Source organism: Scylla paramamosain, chromosome 38, assembly GCF_035594125.1.
Source record: "Scylla paramamosain isolate STU-SP2022 chromosome 38, ASM3559412v1, whole genome shotgun sequence".
Taxonomy (NCBI): domain Eukaryota; kingdom Metazoa; phylum Arthropoda; class Malacostraca; order Decapoda; family Portunidae; genus Scylla; species Scylla paramamosain.
Genome location: NC_087188.1, coordinates 6342393 through 6367494, shown reverse-complemented (window position 1 = coordinate 6367494; position 25102 = coordinate 6342393). Strand labels below are relative to the sequence as shown.

The window sequence follows — 25102 nt, the reverse complement described above, 5'->3', positions numbered from 1 at the left end:
CATATGTTAGAAATAAATGTAAATATCAATAAAATAAGAGAAATGAGAAAAGAAGAGATAAGCAACAAAATCAAGGATTGGGACAATGTATGCTGGGAACCAGAATTAGAAACTAGACTCAGGTTAATTATATAAAGAAAGTATAAAATTTAAATCAAGATGGAGACAGCAATTTATGATAACACCTTACCATCTGACTTGCTATTCAAGGTCAGAATGAATACCCAAGAGTTTGGATGGAGGAAAAATCATAGAAATGAAGAAACAAGCTGCCCTTTATATAACTATGATGAAGAAAACCTAGACCATTTTCTGCTATACTGTCCAAAACTACGAGACATTAGAAACATCACAAAAGTCCTCCAACAACCCTATCACACAAACATATTGGAAAAACTCTTACCCTTTGATAGAGTTAATAAACAACGAGACTATAAGAACATCATAACATCACTCTGGAAAAAAAGGATCCATCTAATAAGACAGAAACAGCAGCAGCAGTAGAAAAAATAATGAAATAAAATAGGGGTGCCAGTGCAAAGGCATTACCTCAAAATACTAACTGACCTGAACTGAAGTGACTGTTTGGTGGCTAACTGACATTGAATGAATGACTAATTGATTAACAGATTGAAGCATTGATTGATGATTGACTAATTGATTAATTGACCCATTGACAGATTGGTTGTTTGGTTGACTGACTGACCGATGGACAGATTGACTGATGCCCCATTTTTCACTTCACCTTTAAGTACAGTATGTGTTGGTTTCAGAGTCCATAAACAATGAACAGTTCGAGCAGTCAGCACATTGAAGTGTAAGAGCTAACCAGTATTTCCAGTCATTCATTCTCTCTCTCTCTCTCTCTCTCTCTCTCTCTCTCTCTCTCTCTCTCTCTCTCTCTCTCTCTCTCTCTCTCTCTCTCTCTCTCTCTCTCTCTCTCTCTCTCTCTCTCTCTCTCTCTCTCTCTCTCTCTCTCTCTCTCTCTCTCTCTCCTCTCTCTCTCTCTCTCACTTGGCCATTGCTCCTGTATGCTATATTGTTTGCTTATGACAACTACCAGCATGTGGGAGTCTGTTGGAGGAAGCACAGGAATCACCACTTCCTGAGAAGCAGCAACAGCAGCAGCAGCAGCAGCAGCAGCAGCAGCAGGATGAGGAGTATGGAGCAAGCGTGTCTGCCATCCTGAGGCGCTCCAGTTGTCGGGGCGGCTCACGACGCAGCACCAGGAGAAGGAAGAAATCCAGGAGGACCAGCACTGTGACCACCAGCTCGGGGGAGTACGTAGAGAGAGAGAGAGAGAGAGAGAGAGAGAGAGAGAGAGAGAGAGAGAGAGAGAGAGAGAGAGAGAGAGAGAGAGAGAGAGCAGGCCATTTATGAAACAGCCCTAAAAAGAAGAAATAGTAGTCATGTGGAAATATTTTTAAAACATGAAATTTCAAGAAAAAGGTAAAATAATGAGAGAGAGAGAGAGAGAGAGAGAGAGAGAGAGAGAGAGAGAGAGAGAGAGAGAGAGAGAGAGAGAGAGAGAGAGAGAGAGAGTGCTTGCTAGATATGAGCCAGCCCTTCTCTTGAAATCTAAAAAAAGAAATACATAATTGTAACATGTAAGGAAAAAGAGTAACAGGCTTAAGCATTAGCTACCTTATTTCATGCTTTCTCAGGTTATCTTCACGTATTCCTGTAGCCATGTAGGTCTTTAAAGGGATATAGTAAGGGTGACAAGCAAAATCCTCAGGGTCAGTAATCAGGATAGGACAAGAAGTAATGGGTTCAAGTTTGAACTCATTATATATATATATATATATATATATATATATATATATATATATATATATATATATATATATATATATATATATATATATATATATATATATATATATATATATATGAATGCATGTGATTAATTGTATGTGTTTGTCTGTAAGTCCAGCTGTATGCATGTATGTCTGCCCCATGTATGAATATGTTTCAAGGGTGTGGTGTGTCTCCCCGGCAGGACAGTGGTGGAAGTGGAGGGCCTGAGTGAGGAGGAGGAGGTAGTGGAGACGCTGAGGATCCACAAGGAGGTGGTGGCAGGCGTCAGGCTGCAGCCGTGGCCCATAGCAAGGTGGGGGAACCTGCAGGGACTAGGGTTGAATTCCTGGACAGGAGTGAATGAAAATAAGCTGTCAGTACTGTATTAAAGAGAGAGTTTTGATAGGTTGCAGATGGAAATAGAGTGCTTTTAGGGCCACTAATAGAAAGATTGTGCAACAAACAGAGTATCACACACTAATAGTAAAGTATACAGAAAGATAAGGAATTTACTAGTGGAAAGAGTGTACTGTTTTGAGTATAAGCAGGTGGTCTGACAGAGTACTGATAGATTGCAAATAGAAATAGAACATTAACACCGAATCTAACAGAAAGACTGCTACAGGTAGATATTTGAGAGTAACACATGCCACTACCACTAAAACAAATGGAAAGATAAGGAATTTACTCATGAAGAGACCATTTTGTCTTGGATGTAAGTAGCTGGTCTGCCAAAGTAAGTTAAAAGTCAGTGTAGTAACTCGTTTGCCTCCTGTTGACCTGAAGGCTTCTTAACTTGTTGCCTTGTGGCCTCAGTGGTCAGGTTGCCTCACTCCCCTGGCCCCATCAGCCCCGTTCTGATAGTACCCCTTTAAGGGTCTTGTGAGAGTGGAGTGCCTTGTTTGCATGACCGTGGTGATTTTGAAAGAAAGGTGAAAAGCAAGTTATAGTACCAATACAAATAACAGGCTATTACCGTCACAAAGGTACCACTCCTGCTTCTGTTGGAAATAATGAGAAAAATGGCAGTTATAGTATCATTATCATTTTGTTTAATGTTTTTATTCATCTTACTGTGATAATAATGATACCAGTAGCAATACATGATATACAGCACCTAGCCAGCACCCAGGAAGCTGCAGTTATTCCATTATAGTCTCATTACCATCATCACTTCCTTAAGTGTTATCATTTATTTTTACTGCAATGATAATGATGATAACAATACTAACACAATAATACACACCATCTAACCAACACCCAAGAAGCTGCAGTGATAACTGTAGTATGACTATCATCATCATCTCCTTCAATGCCACTTTTCTTACTGGTCTGACCTGGTACCTTGTCTGGTCACCCCTGTGTAGGATTGCTGGCCTGGTATGTAGATAGATGGTGGTGATGATGATACCAGTACTAACACAGGATAATACACAGCTTATAATCCATACCCAAGGAAGCAGTGGTTATAGTGATAGTGTCATTATCATCACCTTTAGTGCTATTTTACCTAAATGATAATAATGATAACATTACTAACACATGATAATACACAGCACCTAATCTAACACCCAGGAAGCTGCGTCTGGCCAGGGCGTCGCGGGAGTACATCCGGCGCCACGAGGGGGAGCTGGAGGAGCGTCTGGCCCAGAGCACCAGCACTTGGGATGTTCTGCTGCGCTGCTTCATCCGTGCCAGGAGGGTGAGGCTCACAGTTCACCCTGAGAGATGAGCAAAGAGGATGACCAAGAGATTTTTTCCGTGATGATGTTTCTTTCTGTAGTTTCTCTCCAGCATCCTCTTTCTCCCTTCCCTTCATTTCTCTCATTGGTTTCTCTCCAGCATCCTTTCTTTCTTTCCTTCATATCTGTAATGATGTTTATCAAACTTCAACATAACACACTTTCCCCTCTCTGGCAGGTATTGCGGGCAGGTGTGCGAGCGGTGTATGTGTGGGTGTCAGGTCTGGAGCCGTGGCAGGGGCGCATCAAGACCATTGAGTCACACTTTGGCTCAGCAGTGGCCTCCTACTTCACCTTCCTGCGCTGGGTGTTGGGCCTCAATGTGGCACTGACGACGCTCCTGGCAGCCTTCGTCATTGTCCCGGAGGTGTGAAGGAGGCAGGGAGGGGAGATGGCTGGTGGCCTGTGTCTGCTGAGGTGGTTTTTAACACTGGGGTGGGGGCTTTTTATAGAATGCTGCTGTGCTTTACTGAGTCTTCAAGAATGCCACAGGTGTTGCTTTTATTCTCTTATGGAACTTTTACTTGGTTCACTTTTTTTCTTTTTTCAAACAAATAGTTTCACTGAACACTGAAGGATTTATATTTTACAAATTTTCCAGGGAATCATACAGAATGGCAATTTATTCTTGACAAAATATATGCAGCAGGTTTGAAAATTTTCATAATTTATAACTACATTTTTTATTTATTTTTTTATTTTATTATTTTTTAGATAAGATGCAGCATTTCTGATTTACTACACTCTGACAGAAATGCACATACATTAGCAGCATTTTTCATATAAATATCAGAATTCATATAGAGAGGAATTTTCACAGCTTAGTAGTTTGCTCCTATGGCTTAGCATTGACCTATGGTTACAGTTCCTGGCTGGTGACCGGGACAATGCTGGGGAGAGGAAGTCCATCCTGCCCTGGGAACGCATCTCAGCCTACGACTTCAAGGTTCTGTGGGACTTTGAGGGAATCATGAGATACTCCCCCATCTTCTATGGCTATTACAGCAAGCACCCCTACACCAGGGAGGGGTACAGGCTGCCGCTGGCATACTTCCTCACCTCTCTTGCTGTCTATGCCTACAGTTTTGTGGCTATACTGAGAAAGTGAGTGCTTGTGTATAGTGTTTACCTTCTTTTAGTATTGGTGTGTACAGGATTTGAGTGAAGTTTGTCTTGTCTTATTAATTTTATACAATTTAATATGACCTGTGTGTATGTGTGTATGTAACCAGCTGTAGTGTGCAGGATTGAGCCAGTCATGTTGTCCTGTCTTTCCATCTACTTTTACTCAGCCCAATATTAAAGCCATGGATGTTCCTGCACTCATCACCTCAGCCTTCAACTCATTCCAAGCCTCAGTGCTTCTGTCTGGAAAGCAACATTTCTTGGTGTTGTTTAGACATCAGCTCTTCAGTTTACACTCATAATCCTTTGTTCTTCCTCCATCTCTTGTCAGAAGAACCAACTTGTCCAAATTTTTCATCTTGTTACTTTGAAAAGACATCTACATCTTTCTTCCAGCTGCCTTCGAATAACTAAAGTTTATGATCTTTGCCACACAACCTGTCTATAAATTCTAATCTCTATGTTACTTTCAAAAGACTGTTGATTTTCTGATTTCTCCTCCTGCATCTTTCCTTTTGCTGCCTTCACACAGCACCAAGGTTCATGATCCTTGTCACACAACACAAAGGCACCACGCACGGACCGGTACAGACTCAGCGCGATTCCCATCATGGTGCAAGCCATCAGTAAATAGTATTTCGCTTCTAGATTAGACTTAGCTTTAGGATTAATGTTAAGTATTTCTCCACCCCCTCTGTACATTTTCAGTTTGTAAACTGCCTGAATAATAAACCGTTTTTTATTATTATTATTATTATTATTATTATTATTATTATTATTATTATTATTATTATTATTATTATTATTATTATTACAACACAGGATGGCTGCCAACTCTCGTATGTCCAAACTTGCCGAAGACGAGGAGTGCACCTTCACATGGCGTCTGTTGGCTGGGTGGGACTACACCATTGGCAATCCTGAGGCAGCCCAGAACAAGGTGGCTGCCATCAACACAGGCTTCAGGGAGGCACTGCTGGAGGCAAGGGAGTCTGAGAAAGAGGAAAAGAGGTGGGTTAGGAACTGAGGGAGGAGGAGGGGGGGGTAAATGAGGTGGGTTAGGAGCTGGAGAAGAAAGAGAAGGGGGGAAGAAAGTGAGTAAGGGGTTGAAGTAGTAAGAGGAGTGGGAAAAGAGGTGGGTTAGGGACTCAAGGAAGAAGAGGAGGGAGAAATGAGATGGACTAGGTGCTGGAGGAAGAGGAGGGAATGAGGTGAATGTAAGTTACAAGGTACAGGGTTTAAGTCAGAAAGAAGAGGAGGAAGGTACAGAAGAGGTGAATTTGTGATAGACAAGTGCAGAAAGAGGAGAAGATGATGAAGAGGTAGACCCAAGTATTGACAAGTGGGAAAATCGATGGAGGAAGATGACCAAAGGATGCACAAGAAAGAGGAAAACATCCATTGCTCAACATTCACTTCCCTCACGACAGTTGGAAGCTGCGAGGGCGACGCATGCTAGCACATCTCATAGTGATGCTGCTCATCGTGGCCAGCGCTTATGCTGTGGTGCTGCTGGTGAAGCGTTCCGAGGGGGTAGACAGCTCCTCCTCCTGGTGGCGGCAGAATGAACTCACCCTCACACTCACCCTCATCTCCTTTGTCTACCCGAACCTGTTTGATGTAAGTATTTTTGTGCAGCACTAAGGAATTGTGCATGTCTTATGATTCCCAAGCATAGTTTACAGGTACAGTCATCTGCATGGAGTGTTGACACAGTTTTCAGGTTTTTTTTTTTTTTTTTTAAATGTAGGAAGGACACTGGCCAAGGGCAACAAAATTCCAATTTAAAAAAATGCCCACTTAAATGCCAGTCCCATAAAAGGGTCAAAGCAGTAGTCAAAAATTGATGAATAAGTGTCTTGAAACCTCTCTCTTGAAGGAATTCAAGTCATAGGAAGGTGGAAATACAGAAGCAGGCAGGGAGTTCCAGAGTTTACCAGAGAAAGGGATGAATGATTGAGAATACTGGTTAACTCTTGCATTAGAGAGGTGGACAGAATAGGGGTGAGAGAAAGAAGAAAGTCTTGTGCAGCGAGACCGCGGGAGGAGGGCAGGCATGCAGTCAGCAAGATCAGAAGAGCCGTTAGCATGAAAATAGCAGTAGAAGACAGCTAGAGATGCAACGTTGCTGCGGTGAGAGAGAGGCTGAAGACAGTCAGTTAGAGGAGAGGAGTTGATGAGACGAAAAGCTTTTGATTCCACCCTGTCTAGAAGAGCAGTATGAGTGGAACCCCCCAGATATGTGAAGCATACTCCATACATGGACAGATAAGGCCCTTGCACAGAGTTAGCAACTGGGGGGGTGAGAAAAACTGGCAGAGACGTCTCAGAATGCCTAACTTCATGGAAGCTGTTTTAGCTAGAGATGAGATGTGAAGTTTCCAGTTCATATTATAAGTAAAGGACAGACTGAGGACGTTCAATGTAGAAGAGGGAGACAGTTGAGTGTCATTGAAGAAGAGGGAGATAGTTGTCTGGAAGGTTGTGTCGAGTTGATAGATGGAGAAATTGAGTTTTTGAGGCATTGAACAATACCAAGTTTGCTCTGCCCCAATCAGAAATTTTAGAAAGATCAGAAGTCAAGCGTTCTGTGGCTTCCCTGCGTGAAATGTTTACCTCCTGAAAGGTTGGACGTCTGTGAAAAGACGTGGAAAAGTGTAGGGTGGTATCATCAGCGTAGGAGTGGATAGGACAAGAAGTTTGGTTTAGAAGATCATTCATGATCAATAAGAAGAGAGTGGGTGACAGGACAGAACCCTGACGAACACCACTGTTAAAAGGTTTAGGAGAAGAACAGTGACCGTCTACCACAGCAGCAATAGAACGGTCAGAAAGGAAACTTGAGATGAAGTTACAGAGAGAAGGATAGAAGCCGTAGGAGGGTAGTTTGGAAATTAAAACTTTGTGCCAGACTCTATCAAAAGCTTTTGATATGTCCAAGGCAACAGCAAAAGTTTCACCAAAATCTCTAAAAGAAGATGACCAAGACTCAGTAAGGAAAGCCAGAAGATCACCAGTAGAGCGGCCTTGATGGAACCCATACTGGCGATCAGATAAAAGGTTGTGAAGTGATAGATGTTTAAGAATCTTCCTGTTGAGGATAGATTAAAAAACTTTAGATAGGCAGGAAATTAAACCAATAGGACGGTAGTTTGAGGGATTAGAACGGTCACCCTTTTTAGGAACAGATTGAATGTAGGCAAACTTCCAGCAAGAAGGAAAGGTAGATGTTGACAGACAGATCTAAAAGAGTTTGACTAAGCAAGGTGCAAGCACAGAGGCACAGTTTTGGAGAACAATAGGAGGGACCCCATCAGGTCCATAAGCCTTCCGAGGGTTTAGGCCAGCGAGGGCATGGAAAACATCATTGTGGAGAATTTTAATAAGTGGCATGAAGTAGTCAGAGGGTGGAGGAGAGGGAGGAACAAGCCCAGAATTGTCCAAGGTAGAGTTTTTAGCAAAGGTTTGAGCGAAGAGTTCAGCTTTAGAAATAGATGTGATAGCAGTGGTGCTATCTGGCTGAAATAGAGGAGGTAAAGAAGAAGCAAAGTTATTGGAGATATTTTTGGCTAGATGCCAGAAGTCACAAGGGGAGTTAGATCTTGAAAGGTTTCGACACTTTCTGTTAATGAAGGAGTTTTTGGCTAGTTGGAGAACAGACTTGGCATGGTTCTGGGCAGAAATATAAAGTGCATGAGATTCTGGTGATGGAAGGCTTAAGTACCTTATGTGGGCCACCTCTCTATCATATATAGCACAAGAACAAGCTGTGTTAAACCAAGGTTTGCAAGGTTTAGGTCGAGAAAAAGAGTGAGGAATGTACATCTCCATGCCAGACACTATCACCTCTGTTATGCGCTCAGCACACAAAGACGGGTCTCCGACATGGAAGCAGTAGTCATTCCAAGGAAAATCAGCAAAATACCTCCTCAGGTCCCCCCAACTAGCAGAGGCAAAACGCCAGAGGCACCTTCGCTTAGGGGGATCCTGAGGAGGGATTGAAGGAGCCCAATGGAGAAGAAAGGGTGACAGCATAAGCAGAAGGATTAGAGGTCAGGAAAAGGTCAAGAATGTTGGGCGTATCTCCAGGACGGTCAGGAATATGAGTAGGGTGTTGCACCAATTGCTCTAGGTCGTGGAGGATAGCAAAGTTGTAGGCTTGTTCACCAGGATGGTCAGTGAAGGGAGAGGAAACCCAAAGATGGTGGTGAACATTGAAGTCTCCAAGAATGGAGATCTCTGGAAAAGGGAAGAGGGTCAGAATGTGCTCCACTTTGGAAGTTAAGAAGTCAAAGAATTTCTTATAGTCAGAGGAGTTAGGTGAGAGGTATACAGCACAGATAAATTTAGTCTGAGAGTGACTCTGCAGTCGTAGCCAGATGGTGGAAAACTCGGAAGATTCAAGAGCGTGGGCAAGAGAGCAGGTTAAGTCATTGCACACATAAACGCATCATCCAGCTTTGGATCGAAAATGAGGATAGAGAAAGTAGGAGGGAACAGAAAAGGGGCTACTGTCAGTTGCCTCAGACACCTGAGTTTCAGTGAGGAAAAGATGAGGTTTAGAAGAGGAGAGGTGGTGTTTTCCAGATTGAAAATTAGATCTTAGACCGTGAATGTTGCAGAAGTTAATGAAGAAAAAGTTGAGGAGGGTGTTAAGACACTTAGGGTCGTTGACAGAAAGGCAGTCCGACCTGGAGATATTTATGGTCCCCTCCCCAGATGGGGACTCTGAGGCTGGTGTAGGAGTCGCCGTGATGATTTTAAAATTTTTGAGTGAAGGGTGTGTGTGTTATTAGGTGCTTGTAGTTTTGTGTGGAGGAAGAGAGTTGTCTTTAGAGGGCAGGCTGTGACTGCCCCCTTGTGTTGTGAGACACAAAGGGAAATGTTCAGTGAGGTCACAGCTAGGTTTAATGATAAGTTCACAGCACCCCCTGAACAGTGTTTTAGACCTCACTGGGAGTAATTATTGTTTCAGGAGGTGTCTACTGCCTTCTCCTCCACGGTGGCAACCCCTGTCATTCATTGGTGGCTATAGTGGTGTGTTTCAGTGTGTGTGTGTGTATGTGTGTGCACACATTCTTTGAACTATTTCATTGTGATATGAAATATAACTTAGTTTAGTATACTATAATTAAAGTATACTCTTATGAATTACTTTACAGTGTGATTATTATGAACGTTTAACCAAAGCATAACCAACCATCACTGTTGTGCCTAGAAATGTGATGCCAAACAGTCATTTATTTGTATGCTTCATTGAAGGTTGATGAATTAATAATATAATGATAGTAAGCTGATAATAATATTGTAAGTAAAACACAAGTAATATCATGTGATGTCTCAATATCAAAGCATCACACTTGATGTCATCATCAAGTGAGTGTCTCTTGCTTTTATGTTTATTTTTTTCTAATAAACAAACAACTTTTGCACTGAAGAATATTTGTTGAATTTCAATCACCTTACTTTTGACTAATAATTATTGTATATTTAGTATTCACATGTAATAGTGCTGAAAACCACTCAACATTGTTCTTGACTAAAACTGAATGAAAGGATGAATTGCATGTTAGAAACTTTTCATAGAACCTTGGTAATATATTGCTTTCAAAACATTATTGACATCCATAAATCACAAATTTCTCTTATATAAATCAAATAAACTTAATCTATAGTGACAGACACGATAGTACCTGCATTACAATCAGAAATAAGTTGTGGTGAAGGAGTTGCCGTAATGTGTGATGGTGAACAAGACCCAGTGGGCAGTGTGACAACACTTCCCTGCAGCGTTGCCTCACTTCACCAGGCACTGGTCTGTGTTGAGCTGTGTGGTGCTGCACAGCATCACTCTTACTATGCCATTAGGGGGAGTCTGGGAGTCATTTATTTAGAGGTGTTTTACTCCTTAGTCATTATTAGAATGTTTAGGATAAAACTGTGACTTGTTTCTATTGTTATTTTGTATGTTTCATGCATATTTGTAATTCCCAGTGGTCACTTTAAATATTACCAGAATAGATATTATTTTACAGTGATTTATAATTCTCTTTTTATTTAATGCATTTTTCCATGTTTTGAATAAGCAATTTTGAGGGATAGTTATTAATACTGTTAATGTGAATTCTGCATCCATAAATGAGAGCAAAGAATAAAATTGTTTTATTCATAAATCAAATGCATATAAACAGTGATTTACCTAAGGATATGTTAAGAGACAACACGTGTTCACAGCTGGTAGGGCTGCTGGAGGTTCGTCACCCAAGGAACCAACTGCAGTGGCAGCTGGCACGCATCATGTCCCTCAATCTGCTGAACCTGTACACCCTCATCTTTGCCCTCTTCTCCAAGGTGGATGACATGGTAGGCACTGCACACACTGGCACTCTTCAGAAATGTGTGAGCATGAGAGAGAGAGAGAGAGAGAGAGAGAGAGAGAGAGAGAGAGAGAGAGAGAGAGAGAGAGAGAGAGAGAGAGAGAGAGAGAGAGAGAGAGACTCATAGTTCCATTTCTACATTAACTTTCTCTCTGAAAACTATATCACATGTACTCATCAATATAATGTATAAACAAAAGAATATGTAGCAATCTATATGTACATATTTGTAAAAAAAATAAAGTTTAGAAACTTAATTATTTAAGTTCTATTTCATTTCTATTTTTATTTTAACCCTCCCAGACTAAGGAGCTTGAGGTGCTGAAGGACAACTTGACTGCCACCCACACTGAGGAGTTGAAGATGCTCAGCAGCACCACACCCTGGACCCCCAACACTACCACAGCCAACCCCACCAGCTACAATGCCTCCATGTATGCTCTTACCACCTCATTGGGCAGTGGAGTGAGCCTTGGTTCAGTGGATGATGGCATGACTACCTTGTCCTCCACCCTGCCTGCAGTGAGCCTGGATCCCTTCACTGTGTTAGGCTCGGAGGGTTCACTCAGCTCTACATTGGCAGCCTCGTTCCTCACTGCTGCTTCACTCTCCAAGTATGACCGTCACTCTTTATTTGTCTATATATCTGTCTAAGTAACAGACTGATATCACATCTTGTCTCTTTGTCTATCTAGTCATTATTATTATTTATTTTATGTATCAGGGAGCAAAACATCTCATTGCATCCCTCCATCTCTTAGTTCTCCATCCCTATCTTGTTTTCTACCTTCTTTGTGTTTTCATTACTTTACATCCATTAAACAGTCACCTGATTCTTGACTGTGTCTTTATTTAGCATTCCTCAGGTGTCTTTATTTAGCATTCCTCAGTGACCATCTTGTGACTTGTATTGTAGGATTAGTGTAATAACCAGCATTTCACTGTAGGTTGCTGCTGCCCAAGGGTGATCCAAGACTGAAGACACCTCCTCCTGGCTGTCATGTGCTCCCAGCTGCCTGTCCTGGCTCTGTGTCCTCCACATCCTCAGCCATACCTCACACAAGCAGTGAGGCACACACAGCCACACCTTTCCCCACTGCTCAGCCAGCCTCCACCCTCAAGCACACTGGCTGGGCTGACATGATCTACGACTTGGGGGGAGACGACACGGTCTTTGGTGACGAGCCGGTGTACTTGGGTGAGGATAACATAACCACACCTGGCTGGCTTCCCACAGAGTCCACACAAGAACCTGATAGAGTTTATGAGAATTATCCAGCAGAAGCAGACAGTAACACAATCTCTTCTGACTCCCGTGTAGATGACAGCACTGATAACATTTTCACTTCCAGTCCTGTTCCTATTGAAGCTGATGGAGTGTTTAGTAATTACACATCAGAAGCAGGCAGTAATACAACCTCTCCTCACTCTCATGTGGATAGTAACCCTGCTACGCCTAATACTTCCTTTTCCACTCCTGTTATTACTATCAGTGAAAGTGATGATGGTAGTCTGCCCTCCGATGACCTGTCAGTAATGCTACATTTTGAAGCAGATCTTAGTAGTAATGGAGGGTATTCAAATAGCACTGAACTCCATGCATCAGAAAAACCTTCCAGAGCATTTGGATATGAATCTAGCACTATGTCATCAGAGGTGTTAGAGGGACTCACCACACCAGCTAGTGCAGAGACAACACCACACACACATGACAACTCTGAAGCCTCTGCAGAGTTCTCAAACACCACAAATGCCACTGTAGAAGATCCCCCTGAATTTGCCAGACTGGAAACCTCAACAGAGGCTACTGATGCCTTTGAAGAAAACTTTTCAAATTTAATGAGATTGGCACCTGGCATACCAAGAATCTTCCACATGCTTGGTGACTTGGAGGAGGAAGATGAGGCAGAGAATAGCATGAGGACAGGGGCAGTGCATGATGTGATTAGGAAGAAGAGGAAAGTTGATGCTGTCCAGAATTTTCTATTACCTCAAATCCAGACTCAGAATAAGGAAGCTAAAATAAAAGGAAGAAGCTCATCTAGGAATCCATCAATTTTAGATGATCAAAAACAGGAAGATATCACCACTGAAAGGGAAGAGGTTATGGAAGTAACAGAAATAAGAGAAGGAAAGTTAACTGGGACTTTGCACTCACCTAATTATCAGAATGGAGAAAATTATGTCATCACTGAAAAGAAACAAATCATGAAAGCAGAAGCATTAAAAGATGAAGTCCTTGAAGCAAAAGAAACAAAAGAAAAAATCATGGAGATTGAAGAATTAGGAGAAAACTCAACTAGCAATTCATACACAGTAAAATATGAAGATAGGGGAGATCACAAGGAACTAAAAAACCTGGCTAAGGAAAACCTGCCAATGAAAAGAGTAAAGCGAGTGATCAATGATTATGGCGGGATAGACGTCAATGATGCCTACTACCTCCCCTTGTATCACCCCTCTGCTGACGACACAGATGACGACTTCATGACCCACGACCTTTCACCAGACTACACCCTCCCCACAGATCTGGACACAGGAGACAATGCAACTGAAAGCAACTCCACACTGGACAATCTTGAAGAAACAGAGGAAGACTGGGGCACTAGAATGATACTGCCAACTGTGGTGTCTTACAATATATCAACGACTGACAGGGATGCATTCTGGGCGCAATTCATGAGGGTTACTGCAGAGAATGGTGTGGAGGCAACACTTGAGCCCTCAGTGGTGGGGGAGGAGAATGGGACAGCTGAGGAGGGACTTTCAGACTTCCCTGTGGATGCTGAAGACTGTTTTGTTATAGTGTGTGAAGGTGAGTGAAAAGCTTCCCTTAGCCTCTCTCTATCTTTCTGTCCATATCTACCTTTTATCCTTATCTCACAGTTCTTTTTGATATATTTCTCCAAAGAGAATAGTTGTGACAGAAGCCTCCATTTATTCCTGCCCTCTTTGCATACTCCTGTCTTCTCATTCTCCTCTCACTTCACTCATTCCAGCACACTGTTCCCATCTCACTGGAAGTTATCCTCTTGCATCTCTTATTCATTGTTTTAATGGATGTGAACTGCTAGTGTTGACTTCAGGATTTTGAAGATTATTCTTACTTGATATTGGGTTCTTGTTAAGTTACTTCATGCACAAATTAAAAGATCATTATGAATAAACTGAATTATTAAGGAGACTAAGAATTATATATATATATATATATATATATATATATATATATATATATATATATATATATATATATATATATATATATATATATATATATATATATATATATATATATATATATATATATATATATATATATATATATATATCCTTATATTATTATTATGGGTTTCAATGAATATTCTTTCTCCTGCTTTGTCAGAATCAGCCACCAGTACCACAGAAACACACACAGACCCACCCACAACTTTATCCCCACCCACATCACAGCCCACAGCCCTCACCAGACATCCCACCACTATCACCACCACTGCCGCCACCACCATCACAGCTGAGTCCACCACCCCACACTCCTTCCTGGTACAGCCCATGAAGAACAACCCTGAAAAGTGGGTGTCCTCACTGCCTGGCAAGTCACAGGAAAGACTCAGGAAGCTGTGCTGGGAGACAATGTTTGGCCAAGAAATCATCAAACTGACAGTCATGGATCTGGCAAGTGTTTTTGTTTTTCCTCCTACCTTTGACTAGAACTGTTTCAACCATTTAACAGCTAAGTTGTCTTTCATAATCACTGAGGTCAATGTAACAAGTTGTATGGAATGACATAAAGAAGGAATATGAAGTTAATTTCTTCTTTGCTATGTTATGTATTTAAAAGTTTGTATTTTAAGAGACTAGTATGAAAAATAAGTCCTTTAAAAATTGTAGACAATTATGGTGAAGATTGACAAACAGGGAGAAGGTCGAGAGGGAGGTTTTCTCAAATTCTGGATGATCATTTTCTTGACTGTACTCTGTAAGGACTGCTGGCTCCCTCAGTGGGCCTTTTTGCATGGCTCTTTGTTGCCCCAGGCCAGCATCTCTTGTGCATTATAAATGTTTGGCCTGTGTTTGGACTAGTGGTGTGTTGATTTTGTGAAGTGTTTTGACTTGTCACTCAGACAGACAGACAGACAGACAGATAGATAGATAGATAGATAGATAGATAGATAGATAAACAGAAGGGTTGCCTGTGGATTTTATTTTTCTTCTGATGTATTTTTCAAAATTTTGTTACCTTTAGTTTTTCTTTTATTTATTCATTTATTTATTTTATTCATTTATTAATTTTATTTTCATGTTCATGTTTATTTTTTATACTTTTAAAATTTTATTTTCTAATTTATTTATTTATTTATTTATATTTTTCATTCAGCTTTATTTTTTATTTATTTATTTATCTATTTATATTATCTATTTATTTATTTATTCAGTTAATTATTTAGTTAGTTAGTTATTTAGTTTTTTGTTTTTCTTTTCTTGTGTGTGTGTGTGTGTGTGTGTGTGTGTGTGTGTGTGTGTGTGTGTGTGTGTGTGTGTGTGTGTGTGTGTGTGTGTGTGTGTGTGTGTGTGTGTGTGTGTTTTGTTTGTTTGTTTGTTTGTTTGTTTATGAAGTTCATTTCTACACAGATGGTGATGATGGAATGTGACACTTAAAACTAGCTTAGCGTACTGTAACCGAATAACTACTATGCCCTAGGTGGTGACGGTGGTGACGGTGGTGATGACAGAGTACGTGCGGGCCGTGGTGGTGAGGCTGCTCAATGGCTGCTGTTGCTGGGACCTGGAGAAGCAGTTTCCTGGCTATGCAGACTTCAAGATTGCTGAGAACATCCTGCACTTGGTCAACAATCAGGGGATAGTCTGGTGAGCTAAAGGATGTCATGGCTTGCTGCTGTATCATCATCATAGGGGGTTTGATTTTTATTAGGTATATTCGTATATTTTGTTTTATATATTTTTCATTTATTTTTTTTATTTTTTTTGTAATTTATATTTATTGATTTGCATTTTCACACACACACACACACACACACACACACACACACACACACACACACACACACACACACACACACACTTCGTTTTTACAAAAAAGCCAGAAAATGAACCAAGTATAGAATATTTGTGTCCAGTGGGAAAAAGTGATCATGTGAAGATGGAGATAGAGATCAAAGAAGAAGTGCCAAAATTCAATGAGGAATATAAAAATGAGAGAAAAGATTATGCTAAGGCAGACTTTACAGGGTTAAAGAAATTCTACGGAGAGCTTGATTGGAGTAATTTATTAAATTTATTAATAAATTAAGGAGGTGCAGAAAAAATATGAAGTGTTTTTAAGCAAGTTTAGAGAAGGTGTTGAAAGATATGTGCCAAGATATAAGGTAAAAGAAAATAAGAAAGTGTGGTTTAATGCAAAGTGTGCAGAGGCAAAAAAGAAGGAGAGGACATGGAAAAAAAATGAGGAAACAATGGAATGAGATAAATAGAGAAGAATACAGGACAGCTAGAAATGATTATGTTAAAATAAGAAGAGAAGAAGAAAGAAATTTTGAAAGAGATGTAGTTGGAAAGTGTAAAGAAAAACCCAAACTTTTCTATAGATATGTAAATGGAAAAATAAAGCATAGAGATACCATTACAAAGCTGAAGAAAAATGGAGAAATTTATGAAACCACACAAGAGATGGCTGAGATACTGAATAAAAGCTTTAAGTCTGTATTTACAAGAGAAACTGTCTTTGCATCACTGGGAGATGAGGAACAACAGAAAGGAATAGAAAACATACAAGTGGAAAGAAAAGAAATTAAAAGACTACTGGAAGAGCTAGATACTAGGAAGGTGATGGGACCAGACGAAGTGAATGGATGGATATTGAAAGACTGTAGAGAGGAATTGGAAGAACCAATATGGGAGATAATTAACAGCTCTTTGAAGGAGGGAAGGGTACCAAAGGAATGGAAGAGAGCAAATATAGTACCGTTATACAAAGGAGGTAGTAAAATGGAACCACTGAATTACAGACCAGTCTCACTCACGAGTATTGTAAGTAAACTCTGTGAAATAGTCATTAAAAACAGATGGGTGCAATATCTTGAACAAGAAAATATAATAACAGAAAAATAATTTGGTTTCAGGAAAGAGAGATCTTGCGTAACAAACTTACTGAGCTTTTATACAAGAGTAATAGATAAACTACAAGAGGTTGGGTTGATGCAGTCTATTTGGATCTGAAAAAAGCTTTTGATACAGTTCCACATAAAAGTCTCGTATGGAAACTGGAACATCGAGGAGGGCTAAAAGGAAAAATACTTAAGTGGATGAAGGATTATCTCCAAGGTAGGGAAATGAGTACAGTAATCAGAGATAATAAATCAAGTTGGTGCAAAGTAACAAGCAGAGTACCACAAGGGTCTGTGTTGGCACCTATAATGTTTCAGGTCTATATAAATGATATGATGGTGGGTTTAAATAGCTACATTAACATGTTTGCAGATGATGCAAAATTGATGAAAGTAATAAAGAACCAAGAGGATTGTGAGGAACTACAGAGGGATATTGATAGAATTTATGAATGGAGTAAATGATGGAAATTAGAATTTAATATAAAGAAGTGCCATGTAATGGAGATGGGAAAAAGTAAAAGGAGACCTTCATGGGAGTATAAGATGGGAGGAATCACAATAGCAAAGAGCAAAGAAGAAAAAGACTTGGGAGTAATAATTCAAGACACGCTATCACCAGAAAAACACATCAGTGGAATATTTGGCTCTACATATAATTTGCTAGCAAATATCAGGGTGGCATTTAATTACCTAGACAAAGAAATGATGAAGAAAATTATAACACACATGATACGCCCCAAACTGGAATACGCAGCAGTGGTATGGTCTCCACTTAAGAAGAAAGATATAAGGAAATTGGAAAGGATACAAAGAACAGCTATGAAAATGATACCTGAATTGGAAGACCTAAGTTACGAGGAAAGACTGGAAGAAATTGGATTACCAACACTGCAAGAGAGAAGGGAAAGAGGAGACCTGATAACAATGTTCAAATTAATAAACAACATGGAGAAGATAGACAGAGATGACCTAGTTGTAAAAGTGGAGGAAGGAGATAGACGTACAAGGCGACATATGAAGAAATTAAAAAAGAGTCATTGTTTGGGAGATATTAAAAAATACAGCTTTCCGCATTGAACGGTTGAAATATGGAATAACTTAAAAGAAGAAGTGGTTGCGGCAAAGAGTGTGCACATGTTTAAAGAGAGATTGGATAAATTCGGGTATGGAGACAGGACTAATTGAGCTTTGGCTCGGACCCTGTACTATACAACTAGGTAAATACAACTAGGTAAATACACACACACACACACACACACACACACACACACACACACACGCACACACCAGAGCAACTTAATGGTCTGGGATACACGGGACACTAGAGGTCATGGAAAGAGGCTGAAGAGGAGTGCTTATAGAAGAGACGTAAAAAAGTATAGTTTCCCATTTAGAAGTATTGATTTATGGAACAGACTGGATGAGGAGATAGTAAATGCAGAAAGTATACATGGATTCAAGACTAAGTTGGACATTAAAAGATATGGAGATGGAACAGCATGAGCATAGCTCTTTTCCCATAAAGCACAACTAGGTAAATACAACTAGGTAAATACACACACACACAGTATAGTGAGGGAGGTAAAAGATCATTAAAAGTGAGAATGAGACCCCAAGTTGCAATAGAGGAGATCCTAGCAAGAACCAGGAAGCTGGCTGAAAGTTTGGAATACAAGAATATTTGGGTAAGAAGAGATATGAACTTGGAAGAAAGAGAAAGAGAGAGGGATCTGAGAAATGAAGCTAAAGAAAAAAAAAAACGAGAGAAGGACAGAGACCGAAGAGGAAATTTTATTTGGGGATTCTAGATATGAGACTAAGGAAATGGTATATTCGGGAAAGGGAACAAGAAATGAAAGAACCACAGCAGCAGACAGAGATGTTACACATGGTGGGAGGAGTAGTACATTAAGAGTAATATATACAAACATAGATGGGTTACTTTCAGGTGTACTGGAAGTGAGAGATTACCTAAGGGAAAATAGACCAGATGTGTTGTGCCTAACCAAAACAAAGTTAAAAGAGGAAATCCACTTAAGCTTTAAGAAAGATTATTGGAGGAGAGATAGAAAGGGAAAAGGAGGAGGAGGAGTACTGATAATAGTTTGAGATAATATATATGTGGAAGAAATGCATTATGGAGATGGCATGGTGGAGGTCATAGACCAGGACCAGTGGGAGAGAAAGGAGGAGGATCATATTAATGTATGTGCCACTGAAGACTGATACATGGAGGCTGGAGGAACACAAGGAAATGCAAAAGGAAGTGTTGAGGTGCTTAGACAGCATGTTAAGAAAGGACAGTAAAATACTACTAGTGGAAGACTTTAATTGCAAAAATGTAAGCTGGGAGGAGATGGAAGTTGATGGAAATGCTGGACTGTGGAGTGAAGAAATGCTACAGTTTGCTATGGTGAATACAATGGTGGAGGAATTTACAAGATACAGAGGGGAGGAAGAACCATCTATACTAGACCTGGTATTCACAAAAAAAAAAAAATAAAAATAAATAAATAAATAAATAAATAAATAAAAAAAGGTCCCGTCCAACCATTGAATACTTAAGCCCAATGGGAAAAGTGACTATGTGGTGTTAGAAGTGGTACTGCAAGATTGGGAGGTTCTGCCATGTAAGGAGGATTATAAAAATGGGAGACTAAATCACGCAAAGATAAATTTTACAGAGTTAAGAAAATTCTTTGGGAGTATTGATTGGAAGAGACTTACAGAAGGCAAGACAGTGCAAGAGAAATACAAAACATTCCTGAAGAAGTACAGTGAAGATGTGCAGAAGTATGTACCTGTATATAAAGTAAGGAGGAGCAAACATATTTGGTATAATGCCAGATGTGCAGAAGCTAAGAAGAGAAAGGATATAGCTTGGAAGAAACTGAAGAAACAAAGAAATGAAAATAATAGAGAGCAGTATAAGGAGGCAAGGAATGAGTTTGTTAGAATAAGAAGAGAGGAGGTGAAACAATTTGAAAAGGATGTGGTAAAGAAATGTGAAGAAGAGCCCAAGCTTTTTTACAGATATATCAATAGAAAGATGACAAGCAGAGAGACCATTGACAAGATAGTAAAGGGAGAAAGGATATATCAAACAGCGGAAGAGATGAGTGAAATTATGAATGAGAGTTTCAGGTCTGGGTTCAGTGTGAAAGCAGATTTTACAGAACCAAACAAGGAAGTGTGGCGGGGGGGTTATGGGAAGTCTTGGTGCAAAAACATGAAATTGGCAAATTGTTAGAGAAGTTGGATGTTAGGAAAGAATTAGGGCCTGATGGAGTGTCAGGTTGGACACTAAAGGAATGTAGAGAACAAGTGGTGGAGCCAATTTGGGATGTAATTAACAGCTCACTGATAGAGGGAAGAGTACCAAGGGAATGGAAGAGAGCAAATATAGTGCCAATACACAAAGGAGGAAGGAGGATTGAGCCACTAAATTATAGACCAGTGTCACTAACTAGTGTTGTGGGCAAGATCTGTGAAATAGTGATCAAGGAAAAGTGGATGAAATATTTGGAAGAGAACGAAGTTATAACAAATAGCCAATTTGGTTTTAGAAAAGAAAGGTCATATGTGACAAATTTACTAAGATGAACTGCAAAACAAAGATGGGTGGGTAGATGCAGTGTACTTGAACATCAAAAAAGCTTTTGATAAAGTTCCTCTTAAAAGACTATTGTGGAAGATGGAACATATAGGAGGACTGAGAGGGAAAATGCTAAAATGGATGAGAGACTACTTAAAGGATAGAGAAATGAGAACTGTGATCAGGGATACCTGTTCAAGTTGGAGTAATGTAACAAACGGAGTACCACAGGGATCAGTGTTAGCACCCATTATGTTCCAAATATGCATCAATGATATGCAGGAGGGTTTGACCAGTTATATTAATCTGTTTAATGATAATGCAAGATTGTTAAGAGTAATAAAGAGCCATGTTGATTGTATAGAGTTGCAAAGAGATATTGACAAGATTTATGGGTGGAGCAAGAAGTGAAAATTGGAATTCAGTGCTAAGAAATGCCATGTGATGGAATTGGGACTATAAAATGAGGGAGGAAGTAATAATGAAGAGCAAGGAGGAAAAAGATACCCTGACCCAAGAACGGCATATGTGAAATATTTGGCGCGACATACAGGATGTTAACAAATATTAGGGTGGCATTTCATTACATGGATAAGACTATGATGAAAAATTATAGCCACTATGGTACGTCCTAAGCTGGAATATGCAGCAGTGGTGTGGTCTCCACATATGAAGAAAAATATAAAGAAGTTGGAAAAAATTCAGAGGGCAGCTACAAGGATGGTACCAGATCTAACTTACGAAGAGAGGTTGAAGGAAATGGGACTGCCGAATTTGCAAGTTAGAAGAGAAAGAGGAGATCTAATAAAAGTGTATAAAACAGTTAACTGCATTGAGAAGATAGACAAACAGGATCTGGTGTTGATGGAAGAAGATGAAGCTGGACAAACGAGAGGGCACTCAAAGAAGATCAGGAAGAGTCAGTGTTTGAGGGACATCAAGAAGTACAGTTGGAATGGTCTAAATGAAGAGGTTGTTGCAGCATCAAATGTACATAAATTTAAGGAAATGCTGGATAAATATAGATATGGAGACAGGACACTATGATCCCTGCTCAAATCCTGTACTCTACAGCTAGGTAAATACACACACACTATGCAGTGCTTTTTTCTCCCTTTCCAAACAGCAAGCAGAAGATGTACAGACACACAGTACTGGCAACATTTCTTTATTCTTGGTTACGTCTCAGGAGGAATCCTGTCTTCAGACCATCAAAACACTGTATTCTAGAGACATTTCCCATAATTTGTGAAATTAATGAAAATTAGAGGAATGTTGCCAGCTGTACATCTATACCTTCCTCTAAAACTAAAGATTCCGTGCAGACAAGCCCTTCTCCCAAGTATCTTCTGCAGCCTCTCTCATTTTCTTATGAGATTGCTGTTCCTCACTAGTGTTTTCCATAAGGCTCTGTCTTCTGCCTCTTCTCCATTCAATCCTCCCTCTCTCAAATCATCTATGCATTCCTTCCATGTCTTCTTTAGCCTGCCTCATCTTTGTCTTCCATCTGCTTCCGTATGTGCATATAATTCTTCTGATGACATGCTGTTCATTCCTTATAACATGTCCAAACCGGTTCATTTTCTTTTCTTGTATTTTCTTCAACACCTCCATTCTCACAAGTATCTATTTACAGTAAAATCCCTCTTATCCGGCATCAACGGGACTGCCGACATGCCGGATACTTGAATATTGCCGGATACTTGAATAGAAGTGAAATTATGTCCACAATCACCACCCTACACTCACGCATCTTACCATAACAAAGATCTGCTGATCTTAATCAGCAGCTGATCTGATCAGCTGCTTAAGTGTAAGCACAACACGCTTCCTCTTTTCTACAACTTTAGGCATGATGAAGGTGTCAGGCGATAAACAGTGAACACGCGGGACTGAGTCACTGAGTAAGCACAGTGCAGTGGGCTGCGGATGGCACAAAGCAGTGCGCTCTGGTGGCGAGGGGACAAAGTATGCCTCGCGCGGGAATTTTAATCAATTTTATGAGTACACATTGATTTTTTATTGATTTTAAGGCTCGGGGAAAAATGTGCCTGATACTTGAAGCTGCCGGATACTCGAATGCTGGATAAGAGGGATTTTACTGTAACATGTGTTCCTTATTGTGGCATCAAAACTTAACCAGTCATTTTGCTCAGTCATAACAGTGCAACTTTCCTTCCACTCTTGGGTAGGATGGGGATGTTCTTTGCTCCAGGCCTACCTCTCCTCAACACCTTCAAGTTGGTGGTGCTGCTATATGTCCGCTCCTGGGCCGTTGTCACCTCCAATGTGCCACCTGAGACAGTCTTCAAGGCCTCTAATAACAACAACTTCTACCTCCTCTTCCTGCTCACCATGCTGTTCCTCTGCACACTGCCAGTTGGGTGAGTCTCATCTGAGGTACGGTATCAGGAAATATTTGTAGCATTACAGTCACTGGTCACATAATTCATCACACCACTTGCCACCTATGTTATCCATGTTACTGTCCTATGTTGTTACTGTCTTGTGACAGTCTGCTCAGGTCTCTCACTCTCTCCTGGTCTGTGGGAGCTTAGATACTCACAGGGTTTATAGGAAACTCTGGGGTGGTTATTAACACTGTACTTCCTTTGTACAAGTGTACACAGTGAAACCTCATTTGGTTTCCAACACATTAGCTAACCCTGCCTGCCTCCCATCTCCTCAATGGCACTCCTGCCCTGCAACTTCTGTCTGCTGTATGGTGCCAGCTAGCTAGTACAGGAACTTCAATAGTAATGTTGCTACACATGCTGAAAAAGGCCAGAACCCCTCGGGTGTAGTTTGTAGGTCATTCATAATGTGGAGAGATTGTCTGTGGCTGCAAAAAAGTGGAAAATGCTCATAAGCCATCCAGCACCGTAAGAGGAAAAAAAGAACTAAATTAAATTATATGATATTGATTTTTCATTGAGTTTTCCATTTTGCTTTGATTTTTGTGGTCTTTGCATAATTTTATCTTTCTTGTATTACTGTGTTGCTAGTTTGGTGGTTGAATGCCAATGCAATTTACTTCCTTCATCACACAGCTCTGGCTTCTACATACTCATTACACTTTTGCAGTCTTCTTACTGTGTCATGTTATCTTGTTTATTACCACTGCATGATATGACGGTCTGTTCCTTCACTTTCCCTTTTCCACCCATACTTCACTTACCCTGATTTATTTTCCAGATATGCAGTGGTGTGGTTGGAGCCGTCGTGGCATTGTGGACCATTCAGTGACTACCCAAAGATATACCAGCTTGCTACTTCAACCCTGATTGGAGGACTGCCACCAACTCTCTATCCCATCATTGACTACATTTCTTCCCCTGGTGTGGTCATTCCTGCCGGCCTTCTGCTTGTCCTCATCATCTACTACCTTGTTTCCCTCACCGCTGCACTGCGGGAGGCTAACAGTGACCTGAGAGTGGGTGTGGTTGGGTCAGATTACATTAGATCATTATGAAAATTTTCTTTTTAGAATATTAACTGCAGTGGCTTTTCCTGTGTATTACATAACTGTGTGGTGAAAGTTTGGAGCATATTCTTGAACTACATCAATGCCAGCAGGAGAAACAAATGATTAATTGAATAAAGATCATTTAGTTCATGAAGCATCATGTTTTGTCTTTAAAAGCATCAAGAGTTTGTCAAATTAAATAAAACATGTCATATTGTTATAAACAAGTAAAGGATTAAAGGAATTCAGGAAGTATTGTGACTTATCTACCTCACAGGACCAGTTGCGCCAAGAAAGGTCAGCTGAGAAAAGGAAGGCTTTGGAATCTCGCTCAGGGATGAAGGGGCGAAGTGAGACTCCCACATCCAGGTCAGTGGTTTGTGGTCAAGCCAGGCCAACTCACATAGCTAGTCACATTCGTAGATTAAATGTTTGTAAGTTGAAATTAATTTGTATTGTGTTGGTGATGTACGAGTATGTGGTGAGCTATGCTATGCCAAAACTCCAGGGGTGTAGTAAGATGGTTAATGAGACTGTCTCTTTCCACCAGGAACCAACAGGGATAAGAATATGAATGATGTGTGTGTGTAAGTGTGTGCTGCTGCCAGCCTGGTATGTAGATGGATAGTGTTGTGTACTAATTTGCATAACAGGTGGAGCCGTGTGGTGCCCCTCACCCCCCTCCCACGGCCACGTCTGGATGCCACAAGTGACCCTGAGAAGCTGCCTGCCAAGAAGCCTCCCTCAGGTCTGCCTCAGGCTGGTGACTGGCTGGGCCACTGCTGATATGACAGAGATAAGATAGTACTTAGGAATGGGTGAAGACTGTCATTGGGTTTGAAGTCATTCATGAAAGATTATTTATTACATGT

At 40.5% G+C, this 25102-nt stretch overlaps 1 protein-coding gene across 4 annotated transcripts in view; it reads left to right on the top strand.

The window, feature by feature from the left end:
• The window catches only part of LOC135091634 (transmembrane channel-like protein), a 37540-nt gene that overhangs the window by 9861 nt on the left and 2577 nt on the right, over nt 1-25102 (top strand). For 3 of the 4 annotated variants that reach the window (XM_063989413.1, XM_063989412.1, XM_063989411.1), the window contains exons 5-20: nt 1064-1280; nt 2003-2113; nt 3376-3502; nt 3721-3909; nt 4408-4646; nt 5490-5678; nt 6098-6287; nt 10902-11030; nt 11348-11658; nt 11992-13859; nt 14427-14716; nt 15744-15910; nt 22957-23148; nt 23960-24197; nt 24508-24599; nt 24884-24978. In XM_063989413.1, coding sequence (XP_063845483.1) covers nt 1064-1280; nt 2003-2113; nt 3376-3502; nt 3721-3909; nt 4408-4646; nt 5490-5678; nt 6098-6287; nt 10902-11030; nt 11348-11658; nt 11992-13859; nt 14427-14716; nt 15744-15910; nt 22957-23148; nt 23960-24197; nt 24508-24599; nt 24884-24978 — 4644 coding nt within the window. Of the gene's footprint in view, nt 1-1063; nt 1281-2002; nt 2114-3375; nt 3503-3720; nt 3910-4407; nt 4647-5489; nt 5679-6097; nt 6288-10901; nt 11031-11347; nt 11659-11991; nt 13860-14426; nt 14717-15743; nt 15911-22956; nt 23149-23959; nt 24198-24507; nt 24600-24883; nt 24979-25102 lie in introns of those variants that run through there. The other variant, XM_063989414.1, reaches the window with a different exon arrangement.